Source organism: Onychomys torridus, chromosome 7, assembly GCF_903995425.1.
Source record: "Onychomys torridus chromosome 7, mOncTor1.1, whole genome shotgun sequence".
Lineage (NCBI taxonomy): Eukaryota > Metazoa > Chordata > Mammalia > Rodentia > Cricetidae > Onychomys > Onychomys torridus.
Genome location: NC_050449.1, coordinates 36,529,282 through 36,543,896, shown reverse-complemented (window position 1 = coordinate 36,543,896; position 14,615 = coordinate 36,529,282). Strand labels below are relative to the sequence as shown.

The 14,615-nt window shown below is 47.9% G+C and overlaps 1 protein-coding gene across 2 annotated transcripts in view; it reads left to right on the top strand.

The window, feature by feature from the left end:
- Pou2f3 (POU class 2 homeobox 3) overlaps window positions 1–13,945 on the top strand; it is an 85,263-nt gene extending 71,318 nt beyond the window's left edge. For both annotated transcript variants that reach the window (XM_036193860.1, XM_036193859.1), the window contains exons 8-13: window positions 381–522; window positions 2,090–2,226; window positions 4,362–4,523; window positions 10,053–10,119; window positions 11,353–11,488; window positions 12,966–13,945. In XM_036193860.1, the coding sequence (XP_036049753.1) occupies window positions 381–522; window positions 2,090–2,226; window positions 4,362–4,523; window positions 10,053–10,119; window positions 11,353–11,488; window positions 12,966–13,005 (684 nt within the window). In that variant the 3' untranslated portion in view covers window positions 13,006–13,945. The remainder of the gene's footprint in view (window positions 1–380; window positions 523–2,089; window positions 2,227–4,361; window positions 4,524–10,052; window positions 10,120–11,352; window positions 11,489–12,965) is intronic.
- Window positions 13,946–14,615: the final 670 nt, after the last annotated feature.

Below are 14,615 nucleotides of genomic sequence, written 5' to 3'. Positions count from 1 at the left end.
CTCTGCCTCCCGAGTGCTGGGATTAAAGGCGTGCGCCACCACCGCCTGGCTTCAGGAGCATCCTGACACCAGATTGGAGCAAGTGCGCTGCATCCTGTCCCCTGCCAATAGAGCACAGTTTGCTAGTGGGAAGGAAAGTGAGGCATTCATTGCTAGTGGAGAGAGAGAGGAATGAAGGCCAGGCAAGGGCATGGCGCGTTCAGAATGTAAGGAGAGAAATAAGCCAGTTTTGTATCCTAGAAGAAAAAGACTCAGGAAGGTGCAAGGCTTTGGACAGATACTTGGGGCCCTGCCTGTGTGATAGCTTTAGGGCAGCAGAGGACACAGGCAAAAAAGAGACATCTGCCCCTCTCCTCCCTCCCTCTCAATTCCTCTTGCAGGGAGATGTGGGATTGGCGATGGGAAAGCTGTATGGCAATGACTTCAGCCAGACTACCATCTCACGATTCGAGGCCCTCAATCTGAGCTTCAAGAACATGTGTAAACTCAAACCACTGCTGGAGAAGTGGCTGAATGATGCAGGTGGGTGGCAGAGAAATGAGAAATGAGCATGGAAGAGGCCCCAGGAGACTCCACAGGGGTGATTCTAAGGGCCTGTGTGTGATGGGGCTTGACCAAGTCAAGGCATAGGATCCCTTTATTCCCCCTGTGAGCCTGGCATGAACCAAGAGGTCAGATCCGGGAGAATAGTAAGCAGAGATGAAAATGTCATTTTTATTACTGAGGGAGCCCTTTGGCATCTGTGGCAGGACAACGTGATTCTTTCCTCCCCTCCCCTCCCCTCCCCTCCCCTCCCCTCCCCTCCCCTCCCCTCCCCTCCTCTCTTCTTTCTATCCCCTGCCCCAGAGCTACCTACCCCATATTTCAAGACAGCTGCCTAGAGACTAAGTTTGATCCACTTACTCACATTGTTGTATGGGACGGCCTGGGTCAGAAGACAGGGAACAGGGGGGCCCTGTAGGGTCCCACTGAGGTGAGAAGACCCAGGCCCAGCTCCAGCTCTTTATTTGGCTATTCTGGAACAGGGGTCAATTGCTGTGATTGGGACTGGCCAGAAAAGCCTGTGAGCAGGATGGGTGATGGGGAGGTAGGACCCAGGCCTGTCAGGAGGTCAAGGGGCTAAGAAAGGGGGCGGGGCATTTGGAATATGGTGAACAGGAGAGCTTGGTGTTAGAGTGAAAGGCTCCTGACACTTGGACCAAGTAAAATTGTTTGTCCCGGGGGCTGGCCTAGGCATTGGAGGTGAGCGGCCTGAATCTCTACCCACTAGCACCTGCCTCACCTTCCCAGTCAGACACCTCCCAGAACGTCTCCAGACATTGTCAAGTGTGCCCAGGGACGTGTGTGGTGCAGGGTGGCCCCTGGTTGTGGCATCCTGGCCCATGTGGAGTGGAAAGGAACAAGCCCCTCTTCAGGGCTAAATAGAGTGTAGGTTATTGATGACTACACCTGGAGTAAAGGCAAAGGGGCAGCTTGGCAGCCGGGGTGGCTCTCTTTAAGGAAGTCCCCTCACTCAGAAGACTGTGTGGGAATCCTCCTCCTCAATACACTGCCCCTGAGACAACGTTTACTGAAACATCCAAATAGAAGAAATGATGGAAGTTCCTAGCATCTCTGGGGAAGGGATTTACGGGTTATCATTAGTATGGCTTCTCCCCACCCTGCAGCCTTGGCTCACGCCTTTCACTCAGGACAGATGTCTTCAGAACTAGCACGGGTTCCTGCGTGCCAAGAGTAAATCCATTTCTCTCGGTGTTCACAGATGGGCACATCTTTTAAAACAGGTCAGACAGTGTGACTATAGTTCTACCTCGTCCCCTACACCCACACGGGCCACTGATGTCTGGGCATCCCTGAACCATGACTGCAAACACCTGGAGACTCTGGTGGGAGCCCTGGTGGACATTTGCCCAGAGCATCCTGGAGAAGCAGGACGTGATCTGTTCTGGATTCTCTGCTGGGGCCAGGACTAATTTTGAATTCACTACAGCGGGGTCCGTGGGAAGAGCTGATAAACCTCAGGTTTACTCTGGCAGGCTGGACCAGCCACACATCTTCATCTCTGAGCTTCATTTGCTCTCCTCTCCAGAGTCCTCCCCATCAGACCCTTCAGCAAACACACCCAGCTCCTACCCCACTCTCGGCGAAGTGTTTGGCCGGAAGAGGAAGAAACGGACCAGCATCGAGACCAATATCCGCCTGACGCTGGAGAAGCGATTTCAGGATGTGAGCAGCCTCCTCGGGTGGGAGGGGTGGGCCAGCTTGTGCAGGTGGGTAAGTGGGTCCCACACGGGGAGGAAGCTGGTGTCAGTCCCCTCGAGTGGTAGCTAAGCACTACTCCCCCAACCCCACCTGTCTGGGGGCAAGCCAAGTCATCCTTCTGCTCTAGGAGTCCAGAAATGCTGACTTTCTTCTAGAGTTCCAGAAAAGTCTTTTCCTCTTTCTGACATATATTTGGGGCTCATTGTCCCTCTCACTGGAAGATTCAAGAATGAACACAGCATCCCAGTAGGGCACGTTCATTCTTTTTCTGTATACATTTGAGGTATATAAAAGATATTTGAGGTATATAAAAGATATTTGAGGTATATAAAAGTCTCTATGGTTTTTTTTTTTTTTCCAGAGCTGAGGACCGAACCCAGGACCTTATGCTTGCTAGGCAAGCGTTCTACCACTGAGCTAAATCCCCAACCCTGTCTTCATGTTTTTTGAAGCAAATTTTTCTTTTCATCTTAAAAGTATAGTAAAGAGCTGGCAAGATGGCTTAGTGAGGGAGAAGGAGCTGGTAGCCAAGCCTGATGACCTGAGTTAAATCCCTAGACCCCACATGGGAGAAGGAGAGTACCGGTTCCTGCAAGCTGCCCTTTGAACTCCACCCACCTTTGCAATAGTGTATGTCCCACTCCCAAATACATAAACATTAAAACTTTGTTTTTAAGTTTTTTTAACTTAAGAAATAATGCAGTGGATGTTCATTGTGAGCAATTTGGAAAACACAGGAAGAAGAGGATATAGGAAAGGCAGTCCGTTGCCTTTTGTTTTGCCTCTTGTCTGTCTGTCTGTCTTGTCTTTGCTTTTTAAAGATATGATCTCACACTGGAGCTTACCCAGGCTGGCCTGTATATAACACTATGTATCCCAGGCTGACCTGTATATAACACTATGTAGCCCAGGCTTGCCTGTATATAACACTATGTATCCCAGGCTGACCTGTATATAACACTATGTAGCCCAGGCTGACCTGTATATAACACTATGTAGCCCAGGCTGGCCTGTATATAACACTATGTAGCCCAGGCTGGCCTGTATATAACACTATGTAGCCTAGGATGGCCTCAAACTCATGGCAGTCTTTCTTACATCCACCTCCAAGTGTTAGAACTGTAGGCATGTGCTGCCACCCAGCTTCCAGTACCTTCTGAAAGCAGTTGCTAGTGTTATTTTCCATGAACATTTAGACACTTGTGATTATACTGCACAAGTCTCTTTCCCCCCCCCACCAATTAAAATGTTTTATTTCTTAAAGTTATTTTTAAAACATGTGTGTGTGTGTGTGTGTGTATATATATATATATATATATATATATATATATATATATATTATATTTTAATGAAAAGTTTTCAAATCTTTCCATGTTCTGAATTAGATAGTCTAGCCATAGATTCTGAAGGAACATTCTCAAGGATAACCATAGGTTCTGAAGAAACAGTCTCAAGGAGCAGAAGCATATTCTTGGGCAGTGTGTACAAGCTGTGAGCCTCATGGGAAATGGTGTGGGGTGCCTGCTGAGAGCCTCGGTAGGAATCCCTCAGGTAGCCACCCGAGAGCCTCCCTGGATACTGAAAACTGCTCAATCCTGCCTTATAGGTCCTGGTTGCTAGGACTGCTGCCCTGCGGCAGATCCCCCACTGAGTCTGGCTCAGGGACTCCATGGCTGCAGGATGACTGGAGTGGAGTTGCCCATCTTTTTAGGTTTCTTCGAACAGTGTAGTTAAAGAGGATGCAAGAGTAAGGAAAAGGGGCTCAAGCCACAGACTGGGTGCAGGTCAGACAGACAGAGCGATGATGTCATATCGTGCTTGATGGTGTACACGTGCTTTCTCTCGTGACCCTTACCATAGTCCTATGTGCTAGACAGGTAGTCTCACTCCATATACGGAAAGACTGGGGCTCAGAGGTAAAGAGAATTCCTCAGGACACTCAGTACATATGTGATAGAGTCGGTATTCCACCCTTGACCTGGCTCTAAGGCATCTGACCCATACATTAAATTCTTTGTGTTTGGAATATCCGACCTTCACCTCCGATTTCTGAACCTGTTTCTGACTCCTGACCACACTCTATCCCTATGTCCCTGTAGAACCCTAAACCCAGCTCAGAAGAGATTTCCATGATTGCAGAGCAGTTGTCCATGGAGAAGGAGGTGGTAAGGGTGTGGTTCTGCAATCGACGGCAAAAAGAGAAGCGAATCAACTGCCCCGTGGCCACGCCCATCAAGCCCCCCATCTACAACTCCCGACTGGTAAGTGGCTTGGAGCCAGGCTGACTGCCAGACACTTAGGGGACATGTAGGTAGAGGCCAAGAGTCTTCCATACTAGAGCGTGGTAGGTAGTGGGTAGGGGAGATTCAGTACATGAACAAACAAATGGATACAACACATAAAATATGCATAATATAAAGATTAAAGATGGGTGGAAAGGTGGGTGGGGGGAGACTGTTGGATGGCTCAGCCAGTAAAGATGCTTGCAGACCAACCTGATGACCCATTTTCCATCGCTTGGGACCTTCATGGTGGAAGGAGACAACCAATTCCCAAAAATTGACCTCTGACCTCTCACACATGTTATGTGCCTCTTACATACTCACCCAAGTATATAAAATGAATAAAATGTAATGCAATTAAAAAACAAAACAAAACCATGCACAAAGTGATTGGGGTATTTTTGGCTTTTTTTTTTTTTTTTTTTTTGGTTTTTTGGAGACAAGGTTTCTCTGTGTAGTTTTGGTGCCTGTCCTGGATCTCGCTCTGTAGACCAGGCTGGCCTTGATCTCACAGAGATCCGCCTGACTCTGCCTCCCAAGTGCTGGGATTAAAGGCATGTACCACAACCATCTGGCTATATTTTGGCTTTTTAAACAGGAAGGTTAGAGAAGCCCTGTCTGGTTAGGCAATATTTGAATGAAGATCTAAACTTTGTCAGGGGATGAAATATGTGTATATCTAGGGGAAAGAGTACTCAAGATGAGGGGAGCTAGCTGACATGGGCTGCTGAGTGGAGCATTGCATGGGAAGCAGGAGACCAGCCGGAAGACAGCCATCAAGCTGAGTAGAGGACGGTTGGAGGGTAGTAACCATGGTGATGAGAGTAAATGGCTGGATTCTGTATGTTCTTCAGCTGGGAAGCCAAGAAGACGAGCTAACGGCTCCGATTCAAAGAGCAGAGCAGCAGGCTGGAAATCACCGCCATGTTTCCCCCAGGCTGCTTTGTTGGCTTTGTTTTGTTTGTTTTATGGTGCAGGGTCCCGTGAAACCCAGGCCAGCTTTGAGCTCACTATGTAGTCAAGGATGCTGTCCTCCTAGGTGCTGGTATTACAGGTGTGCACCACCACACCTGGTTTTTCTGGTGCTAGATATGGAACCCAGGGTTTCCTGTGTGCTAGGCAAACATGCTACCAACTGAGCTACCTGAGTACTGCATGCATGTTGTTGACACTGCCCTTTTTTAAAAAAAAATGTTGAGCTGGACATAGTGGCACATGCTTTTTTTTAATCCCCAGCACTTGGGAGGTGAAGGCAGGCAGACCTCTGAGTCTGAGGCCAGCCTGGTATGAGTTCCAGGATAGCCAGGACTACCTAGAAAGACCCTGTCTCATAATAATAATAATAATAATAATAATAATAATAATAATAATAGTAATAATAATAAAATTTGAAGACTGCATGAAGAGAATCTGGGACCAGTCATATTAAAGTTGGGTGTGCTTCCTAGGCACCCAAGAGGCGGTACCTAGTTGGGGTTAAGTCTTAGCCTCTGGTGTTCCAGGGAAAAGCCAAGGCTGAGAATAACTTGAGGTTCCAGGGAGACACAGAAGACTGGGAGTTAGAAAGTGTCTGCTCCATCTAGGGAGAGATGTGGCCTGGTTAACAGTGTAGAGTTCTCTGTCTGGGGAAGACCTAGCAGCTACATAAAAACTACCACATTGTGGATATCCCCCCATATATCCAAAGACCAGCTCTGTGTTAGTCTTTGTGCCAAGTGCTGGAGATAGATGCTGTTTATTCCCAGTCCAAGGGGACCAATTGTCTAGCAGAAGATACACACAAGTAAACAAGAGGTGAACAACAGGGTCACTTCTCTAAGCCACCTTAGGAGCAGCAGCTGACACACCTGGGGGAGGGTTGGCTAGGAAGGCTTCCCCATGGAGGTCATTAGTGCTGGAACTGAGTTTCCAAGAAGCAGGTAGGTGTGCGATGGAGCTGTCTCCAGGGGGAGTGTGAGAACAGTGAGGTGGGGAAGAATGGACAGCACGTCCGAGGAACTTCAGATGCTTCCATGTAGAGGAATGTTGAAAAGTGAGGCTGAACAGGTCATAGGGCAGGTGGTAGAGAGTGTCAAGAGATAAACAAGGGTTAGGGGTGTAGTTTAGTTAGGAGAGTGCTTGCCTACTCTGCATGAAGCCCTGGATTCTGCCTACAGCACCACCACGTAAGCTCAGCACTCAGGAGGTAGATCAGAAATTCATGGTCATCCTCAGTTAGCAAATACAGGACCAACTTGAGCTACCTGAGGCCCTATCTCACAAACAAACAAAAATAGAAACAAAAGGCCTGGGTTAATAAATTGAAAGCTGGCTTGGGGCAGGGAGAGTGGTGGAAGGAGAATCCTTGGGATGACTCAAAGTGTTCAGGCTGGGCTGGTTGGTAGATGGTAACAGTATGTGTGGACCAAACCAACAGGACCAACTGGTTTTGGAGTGGGAAAAGGTAGTACTTCAGTTCTTTACATCATCATGATGTGGGCCTGCAGGACACTTAAGTGGGACTGCCCCTGGAGATTTAGAATGATGGATACAGAGGTCAGGAGAGAGGCTGGCGTGGAGACATGGATTAGGGGTATCACAAGCATACAGGTGGTAGTTGAAGTCCTGGGTGAGAAGAAGCTCCATCATGGAATTTGTATGAAGTAAAGAGAAAGATTCACTTCCAAACCCTGGTGGCATCAGCCATTTGAAAGCAAGAGAGAGGATCAAGGGAAGAAACAGAGAAGGAAGAGACTGAGAATGTAAGAAATAAAACCAAGTGCATGTGAGAGGTCTAGCCTGGCAAGTCCCACAGGAGCATTATGGGAATGCATATAAAAGACACTCAAGTCACTGGGTGACTTTAATCCCAGCACTTGGGAGGCAGAGGCAGGTGGATCTCAGAGTGTGAGGCCAGCCTGGTCTACAAAGTGAGTTCTAGGACAGCCAAGGCTATACAGAGGAAACTCTGTCTTGAAAAACCAACAAATAAATGAACAAACAAACAAACAAATAAATAAAGTCACTCAAGTCAGCATGGCAGCCATGAGTTGGGAGCCCACAATATGCCTAAAGAAGGAATATGAAGTAGCAAGAGTAATTCAGTAGGCAGAAAAAACAGCCCGGGAGAAGGCATGCTGCTAAAGAACCAGGGCTGGAGAGATGGTTCAGCAGGTAATAGACTAGCTGTCTCCCAGAGGAATCTGGGTTGGATTCCCAGCACCCACATGGCAGCTCACTCACAACTGTTCAGGGGATCCTATGCTATCTTTTGGTCTCTGCAGGTACCAGGTATGCACATGGTGCACAGACATACATGCAGGCAAAACACAGATAAAATTAAATAATTCTTTAAAAAAAAGCATTTCTAGGTAGTAATGGCCATATCATACCTGGAAGACAGAGTTCCAGACCAGATGTCATGAAGAAAGAGGATAGAGAATGTCTTCTGATCCTGTCTTTTCCTTGGGTCTTGATTGGAGTGAAGACTGGTGTTTTTTGTTTCTGATACAATGCAATCTCAAGGTAGCTAAGTTAGAAAAATAAATTAATAGGAGCTGGAGAGATGACTCAGTGGTTAAGAGTTCATACTACTCTTGCAGAGGACATGAGTTCAGTTTCCAACACCCACTTGTGCGCTTATCTACCAGCTCCAGGGTATCTGATGCCCTCTTGTGGTCTCCATGAGCACTGCAGCCACATGCGCGCACACACACACACACACACACACACACACACACACACACACACACACGAAGCATGATTGCCTAGATCATCTTGGCACCATTTTGCTACATTATGTAAAAAAAAAAAAAAAAGTTTGCCGGGCAGTGGTGGCGTACACCTTTAATCCTAGCACTTGGGAGGCAGAGGCAGGTGATCTCTGTGAGTTTGAGGCCAGCCTGGGCTACCAAGTGAGTTCTAGGAATGGTGCAAAGCTTCACAAAGAAACCCCGTCTCAAAAAACCAAAAAAAAAAAAAAAGAAAAAGAAAAGAAGAAAAGAAAAAAAAAGTAAGGAACCCTATTTGTGTATGTTTGTACATGCATAACCCGTCTTTAGCTGGAAATGGAAGGAGCTAATCACAGTGACTGCACACACTATTATTTATTTGAAAACAACAGATTTCTTGGGTGTGGCATCTGGGAGGGGAGGAGAGGAGATGATTGATAATATCTCTCACTACTCTGCCACACCTCCCAAACTGTCCCACACCTGCCTCTACCCCTCAAGGCCCCTGCTCATTGTAAGATGAAGGGTAAGGAGAAGCCTGGAGAAGGATTTCTGATTAATTAGGAAATGTGAACATGCCACTTCCTGTTTGGAGGGATCGTTCCAGAGCTGGGGAGGATCATAGCAGAAGGCGGGTTCCCAAGTGGAACCTCTGCATCAGTAGCCTATGGAAATGCTGGCCAGAGCTTCCTTGTGGACACAAGAAAAGTCAGAGGAGTAAGAATATGCAGATCTCAGGTCAAAGGTGAGGCTGCAAAAGCACCCAGAGAGAAACAGTGGTCCACAGCCCTTTCCCGGGGAGCAAGGGAACTAACATCTAACAGGCTGGTGCTCTTTGCCAGCCACAGGGTTGGAAGCTTTATAGACATTATCTCATTACATCTTAATTAAAAGAAATATCAGGGAGGTGCTGCTGCTGTGCGCAGATGAGAAAAGCAAGTCTCCCTGAGGTTGATAGCTTACTCATAGTCATGCAGATGGTGGATGACGGGGCCAGGACTCACACCCAGATCTGTCCACTCCTGATGATTTCTTTTTCTAGGCTGTTCTTGGATGATTAGAGTGAGGGGTAGGTTCCATGTGTGTGTGTGTGTGTGTGTGTGTGTGTGTGTGTGTGTGTGTGTGTGTGTGTAGGCCAGAGGTCAACATGCAGCATCTTCCTCAGTTGCTTTTTGTCTTATTTTTTGAGAGAGGGTCTTTCACTGACCCTGGAGCTCCCTGGTTTGGCTATACTGGTTGACCAGCAAGCTCCAGGGATCCTCTTGTTTTTCCTTCCCAGCATGGGATTCCAGGCTGTAACTGTTGGGACTAGCTTTCACGTGCTTGAGAGGCAAGCACTTTACTGACTGAGCCAAGCTGTCTCCCTAGCTCCTGACTTGCTCCTTCTGGTATTTTAAGTCTCTGCCTGCCCCCCCCCCCCCCCCTTTTCTTGACAGGTCTTGCTATGTATCCCTAGCTGACTCAGAACTCACAGAGGTCCCCTTGCCTCAGTCTCCCAATCCTGAGATTGTGGACATGTAAAGTAGAAATGGAGTTGGGACAAGCCTTCAGAGGAACTTTGCCAGGGGCCCCAGCAGGATGGGGAGTGGTCTGTGTCAGGCTGGAAGTGGGTCAGGACAGCTGTATGTAGTCCACAGGTCTTCTATGAAGCAGAAGGTGAAAATTATGGAGTCAGAGGTCATCAAGGAAGGCAAACTGCTCTCTGCGGCCTTTGGCCCAGTTTCCTGGCAGAAGGAGGAAGGCTGCAGAAGGAGGAAGGCTGCAGCATGGACATTCACAAGCTTCTGTTGCCTTTCAGGTCTCTCCCTCAGGGTCTCTTGGTACCCTCTCCATCCCTCCTGTCCACAGCACCATGCCTGGAACAGGTGAGCTTCAAAAGAGGTTTCCAGACACCACAAAGATTAATCTAAATAGCACAGTAAAACTGAAAGGACCCAGGTGTGATGGCACACACCTTTAATCCCAGCATTTGGAAGACAGAGGCAGGTGTTCGAGGCCAGTCTGGTCTACAAAGCAAGTTCCAGGACAGCCAGGGCTATCTACCTCTTCAAAGAGAAACCCTGTCTCAAACAAAACAAAACAAAGTAAAACCTTAAAAGGCACTTAACCTAAGTCAGCATTCCCTCAGTGTGTCTCAAAGGACATCAGGGCTGGGAAGAATAGGGTTCTGTAATCACATAAGTTTGGAAAATGTTGGTAAGCAAAGTTTAAACAAACAAGTGTTTGTTTGTTGTTTTTTATTTTAATTGCAGCATGGCTCAGCACTCAAGGGTGTATGTAGTACATTCCAAAATGAATTGTATGGAAAACTGGAGGAAGACAGCTTTCCAAACACATTTCCAGGGTTCTATTTTCCCAAAGCACCTGTAGCATTTCAAAGAACTAGATAAGGATATGTCCAGCTGGCCTCTAGAGGCCCTCATAGCTGCCTCAAATGCCAAGATAAAGCTCAGCATATTCTACTTTTTTTTTTAAATCTTAGTTTGAGTAGTAAAATATATGGCACTCTATCCATGAAACACAAGTTGGGATCCCAAACATGAGAATTATCTATTTCGTCCAAACCCACCATTTTACCGAGGATGAGAATGAGTTTCAGGGTGGGTCAGGGCAGGCCCAGGGCCAGTAGAGGTTTGGGTCCCCTTCAGAGCGACCACTTGCATTTCCTTTGTGGAATCAGAGAAAGGAGAGGCTGGCAGTCTCCCTGCTCTCCAGCTGGCTTTCTCCCCATGCCTCTTCTCTTCCCGAGCTTCATGGGCTTCTTCCTTCCCGCCCAGGGTGTGTCCCACAGTAGGATGATTTTGGCATCTGTCCTCCATGCATTTGGCAAGTCTCGGACTGACAGAACCAGCCCCGCTGCTCTGAGGGCCTGGCCTGCAGAAGGCACTTGAAATAAGAGCCCCACCAAGGATGGGCTGGCGGGTGGGCCTTGATGTTTTTAACATGGAAGAAGGAGGGCAGGTGGGTGGGGATAGGGAGAGGGTAAGTGCCCTTTGGGGATCACACCAGGAAATTATGTGTTGGAAGGGTTGTGCCACAAAGGTCCCCAGACCCAGCAGCATTATTTTGGCCTTGTTTTTGTCTCTCTTTGTCCTCAGTAACGTCATCCTGTTCCCCTGGGAACAACAGCAGGCCTTCGTCTCCTGGCTCGGGACTCCATGCCAGCAGCCCCACAACATCTCAAAATAACTCCAAAGCAGCAATGAACTCCTCCTCTGGCTTTAACTCCTCGGGGTAAGTGGACAGCAGTAAGGAAGCATCTGGCAGGCTCGGGGGCACGTGAGGAGCTGGGCCAGTGCCATCGTGGAGAACTGGAAATGGGAAATGGGGTAACAGTGGAGATGGGATGGAGGGGAGGGAGGGCAGAGTGAAGAGCTAGACCGGTCTGCATCCCCAGGGAGTGAGGATTAAAAAGAAGCTGCAGCCAGTGAGCAGTCCTGGCAAGGGCTGATGTCAACAAAGCCAAAATTTCCATCCTCACTTTGATGCTGGAAATTTCCAGATGCTCACGTGAGTGAGAAAGGACCAGGTTCTGAGCTAGGTTCAGGAGCACACCACACCAGGAACTCAAGTCACAGGATATTCTGACCTGAGTCTGGAGCTCAGGCATAGACCAATTCTGGCCTTCAGGTGTGGCTGGCCAGGGAGACAGAAAAGAGCTGCTGAGTTCTGTCTCCCAGTTGTACTTGGGAGGCAGCAGGGCAGGCCCTCGAGGGCCTTGCTTAGCTCACAAGCAGAATAAACTATTGGAAAATGTATTCTTAGGATGGATGTCTCAAGAATCTTCCCTGGTGCAGAAGAAGACGGATTTGGAGCAGGGTGTGGGGATGGGGAGACAGTTCTATTGGTAAAGTGCTTGCCTGGAAAGCATGAGAACTGAACCTGACCTCCAGAACGACATTTAAAAAAGCCAGGTGTGGCATTGTGTGCTTTTTGTGAAAGTGAGGAGAGAATCCTTTGAGAGAACCTGTCTTAAAGAAGGTGGGCAGCATTCCTGGGGATGATACCCAAAGCTGTCCTCTGGCCTCCCCATGTGTGCACACAGATGCACAGATATACATTGTTTTAAAAAAGAAATTTGGGCACGGTGGTACACACCTGTAATGTCAGCATGCAGGAGGCTGAGGCAGGAGGACTGTGAATTTGGAGGCAGCCTGTCTTAAACATAGTGAGACCTTGTCTTAGACACACAAACAAACCACTTTGAGTGATAGGTTACATACTCGAGTTTTACAGGAAAAGATAAATAAACCCACTTGTCCAAATCTAGGCAGTTCAGCAAGCAGCTTCTATCATCCAGATGTTTCATAGTCAGGATTTCTGGGGTTGAGGAGTTTTATGTTGGAGATATGATTCATATGCCATAAAATTTACAAGGTTGCCGGGCAGTGGTGGTACACACCTATAATCCCAGCGCTCGGGAAACAGAGGCAGGTGGATCTCTGTGAGTTCAAGGCCAGCCTGGTCTACAGAGCTAGTCCAGGACAGGCTCCAAAGCTACAGAGAAACCCTGTCTCGAAAAAACAAAAAACAAACGAACAAACAAAAAAAAATTACAAGGTCGTACAACCGTCACTGTTATCTAATTCCAGAATGTGTCCATCCCCCTTAAGGGCCCCTCTTACCCGCCTGTTAGTTACCACCTCCCCGTTCCTAGTCCTTCCCATCAGGTTTGTGACTCTGGCTTGGCCTGTTTCCATCTTCTTTCCAGACCGTGGTACCGTTGGAATCATCCCACCTACCTCCACTGAGACCAAAAACTTCCTCCCTTCCACTTGGCCCCTTGTTCCCAGCAGGACGAAGGGAGTCATGCCTCCCACGAATGGACAGACTCCCTGGAGACAGGTGGGAGAGACGGCCACTGCTGAAGAGCAAACCCACGTTCTTGCCTTCTCGGGGATCCGGAGACTCTGGAGCACCAAACTGTGACCGAAGACCACACTGACGCCTTAGGCTCTTGACAATCCTGCTGGGAGTTTACTGTGCCCGCCCGCCTTGCCTATGGCCACCTCCTTGCTCTCATGTTTTCGATGGCTTCACTGTGGCTTCATCTCTCAGAGAAAGGGCATTGTGCCATTGTTACTCTTCAGCTCGAGTGTGGGCCTTCTGGGGAAAGCAGTTTGCTCGGTGTGCCAAACTGCAAGAATGGTAGACCATGGTTTTGACTCTGCCCTCAGCCGCAATCCTAAATAGATCCCAAATTCTGTGGAAACAATGAAATCTCACGTCTCCACCAAAGCCTTATTTTGTCTAAGTAGCACAGTTTCCCACGGAAAGCTCTGCTTTTGCCTCGTTTTCTTTTAGCCCTCACTCCCTTTTCTATAACCAAATCTGTCCATTCTTGTGCCCTACAAAGTCCCTTCCTCTCCACAAATGGCCAGGTTGCTCCATCCACAGGTACTCTTCTGTTGCCCATGTCTACCTGAGTTCAAGAACACTTGTCTTTCCTCAACTCCCTGTGTTTTTCCTTGTCCTGCCCCCTCCTTTCTCTTGGCCACAGAAAATTGTGGAAACTGAGAGAGAGAGAGACAGAGAGAGAGAGAGAGAGACAGAGAGAGAGAGAGAGGGAGAGATGGACGGACGGACAGACAGACCGACCGACCAACCTGATACACTGGCCATACTCTTGTACATAGTCCTTTCCTGTTCTATGACCTTTCCTCCCCCGCCCCCACCGGAGCTGAGGACCGAACCCAGGGCCTTGGGCTTGCTAGGCAAGCTCTCTACCACTGAGCTAAATCCCCAACCCAACCTTTCCTCTTTAATGTGTAATTTTCCAGCAAAATGTCTAACTCAGGTGTGAATTTTGATGATGTCTCTGTAGTATTTTATGTTCTAGTAGAAAAGGAGGGGGGATACCAAAGTGTGGAAAACTTCACAGAGTTCCCATGTGAGCTGGGGCTTTGCTGACTTTGGGGGGAACATTATATGTGGAGTCTCCTTCTGTGGGCCTGTGTGTAAAGCTGTCACATGAAGCCATTGTAGAAATGGTAACTTTTTTTTTTAAGACTAAATATCCAGGAAACCATTGAGACCCAAAGGAATCTCTCTGTTTCTAAATATATTTGTATAGCAATTACATAAACTATTCCACTGTTGATAAAAACAGATCAGAGAACTGTTTTGTGCCTTTTTATGTGTGTGAGGTAGAATGTGAGTGCAGATAATGGAAATGGGATGGGACAAAAAATGGTTCCATTTAGAACATGAAGTGGGTACTGGGGATGGCCTATACAGGGTCCCTAACTGCTCGATGTTCTTACTCTGTGGGACAGAGGTACTTTGGGAGCGGAGTGAGTGAGAGATTGTTCACCAATTTATAAGAGGGGAGTATGATGAATATTTAAGGTCATGCCACTGG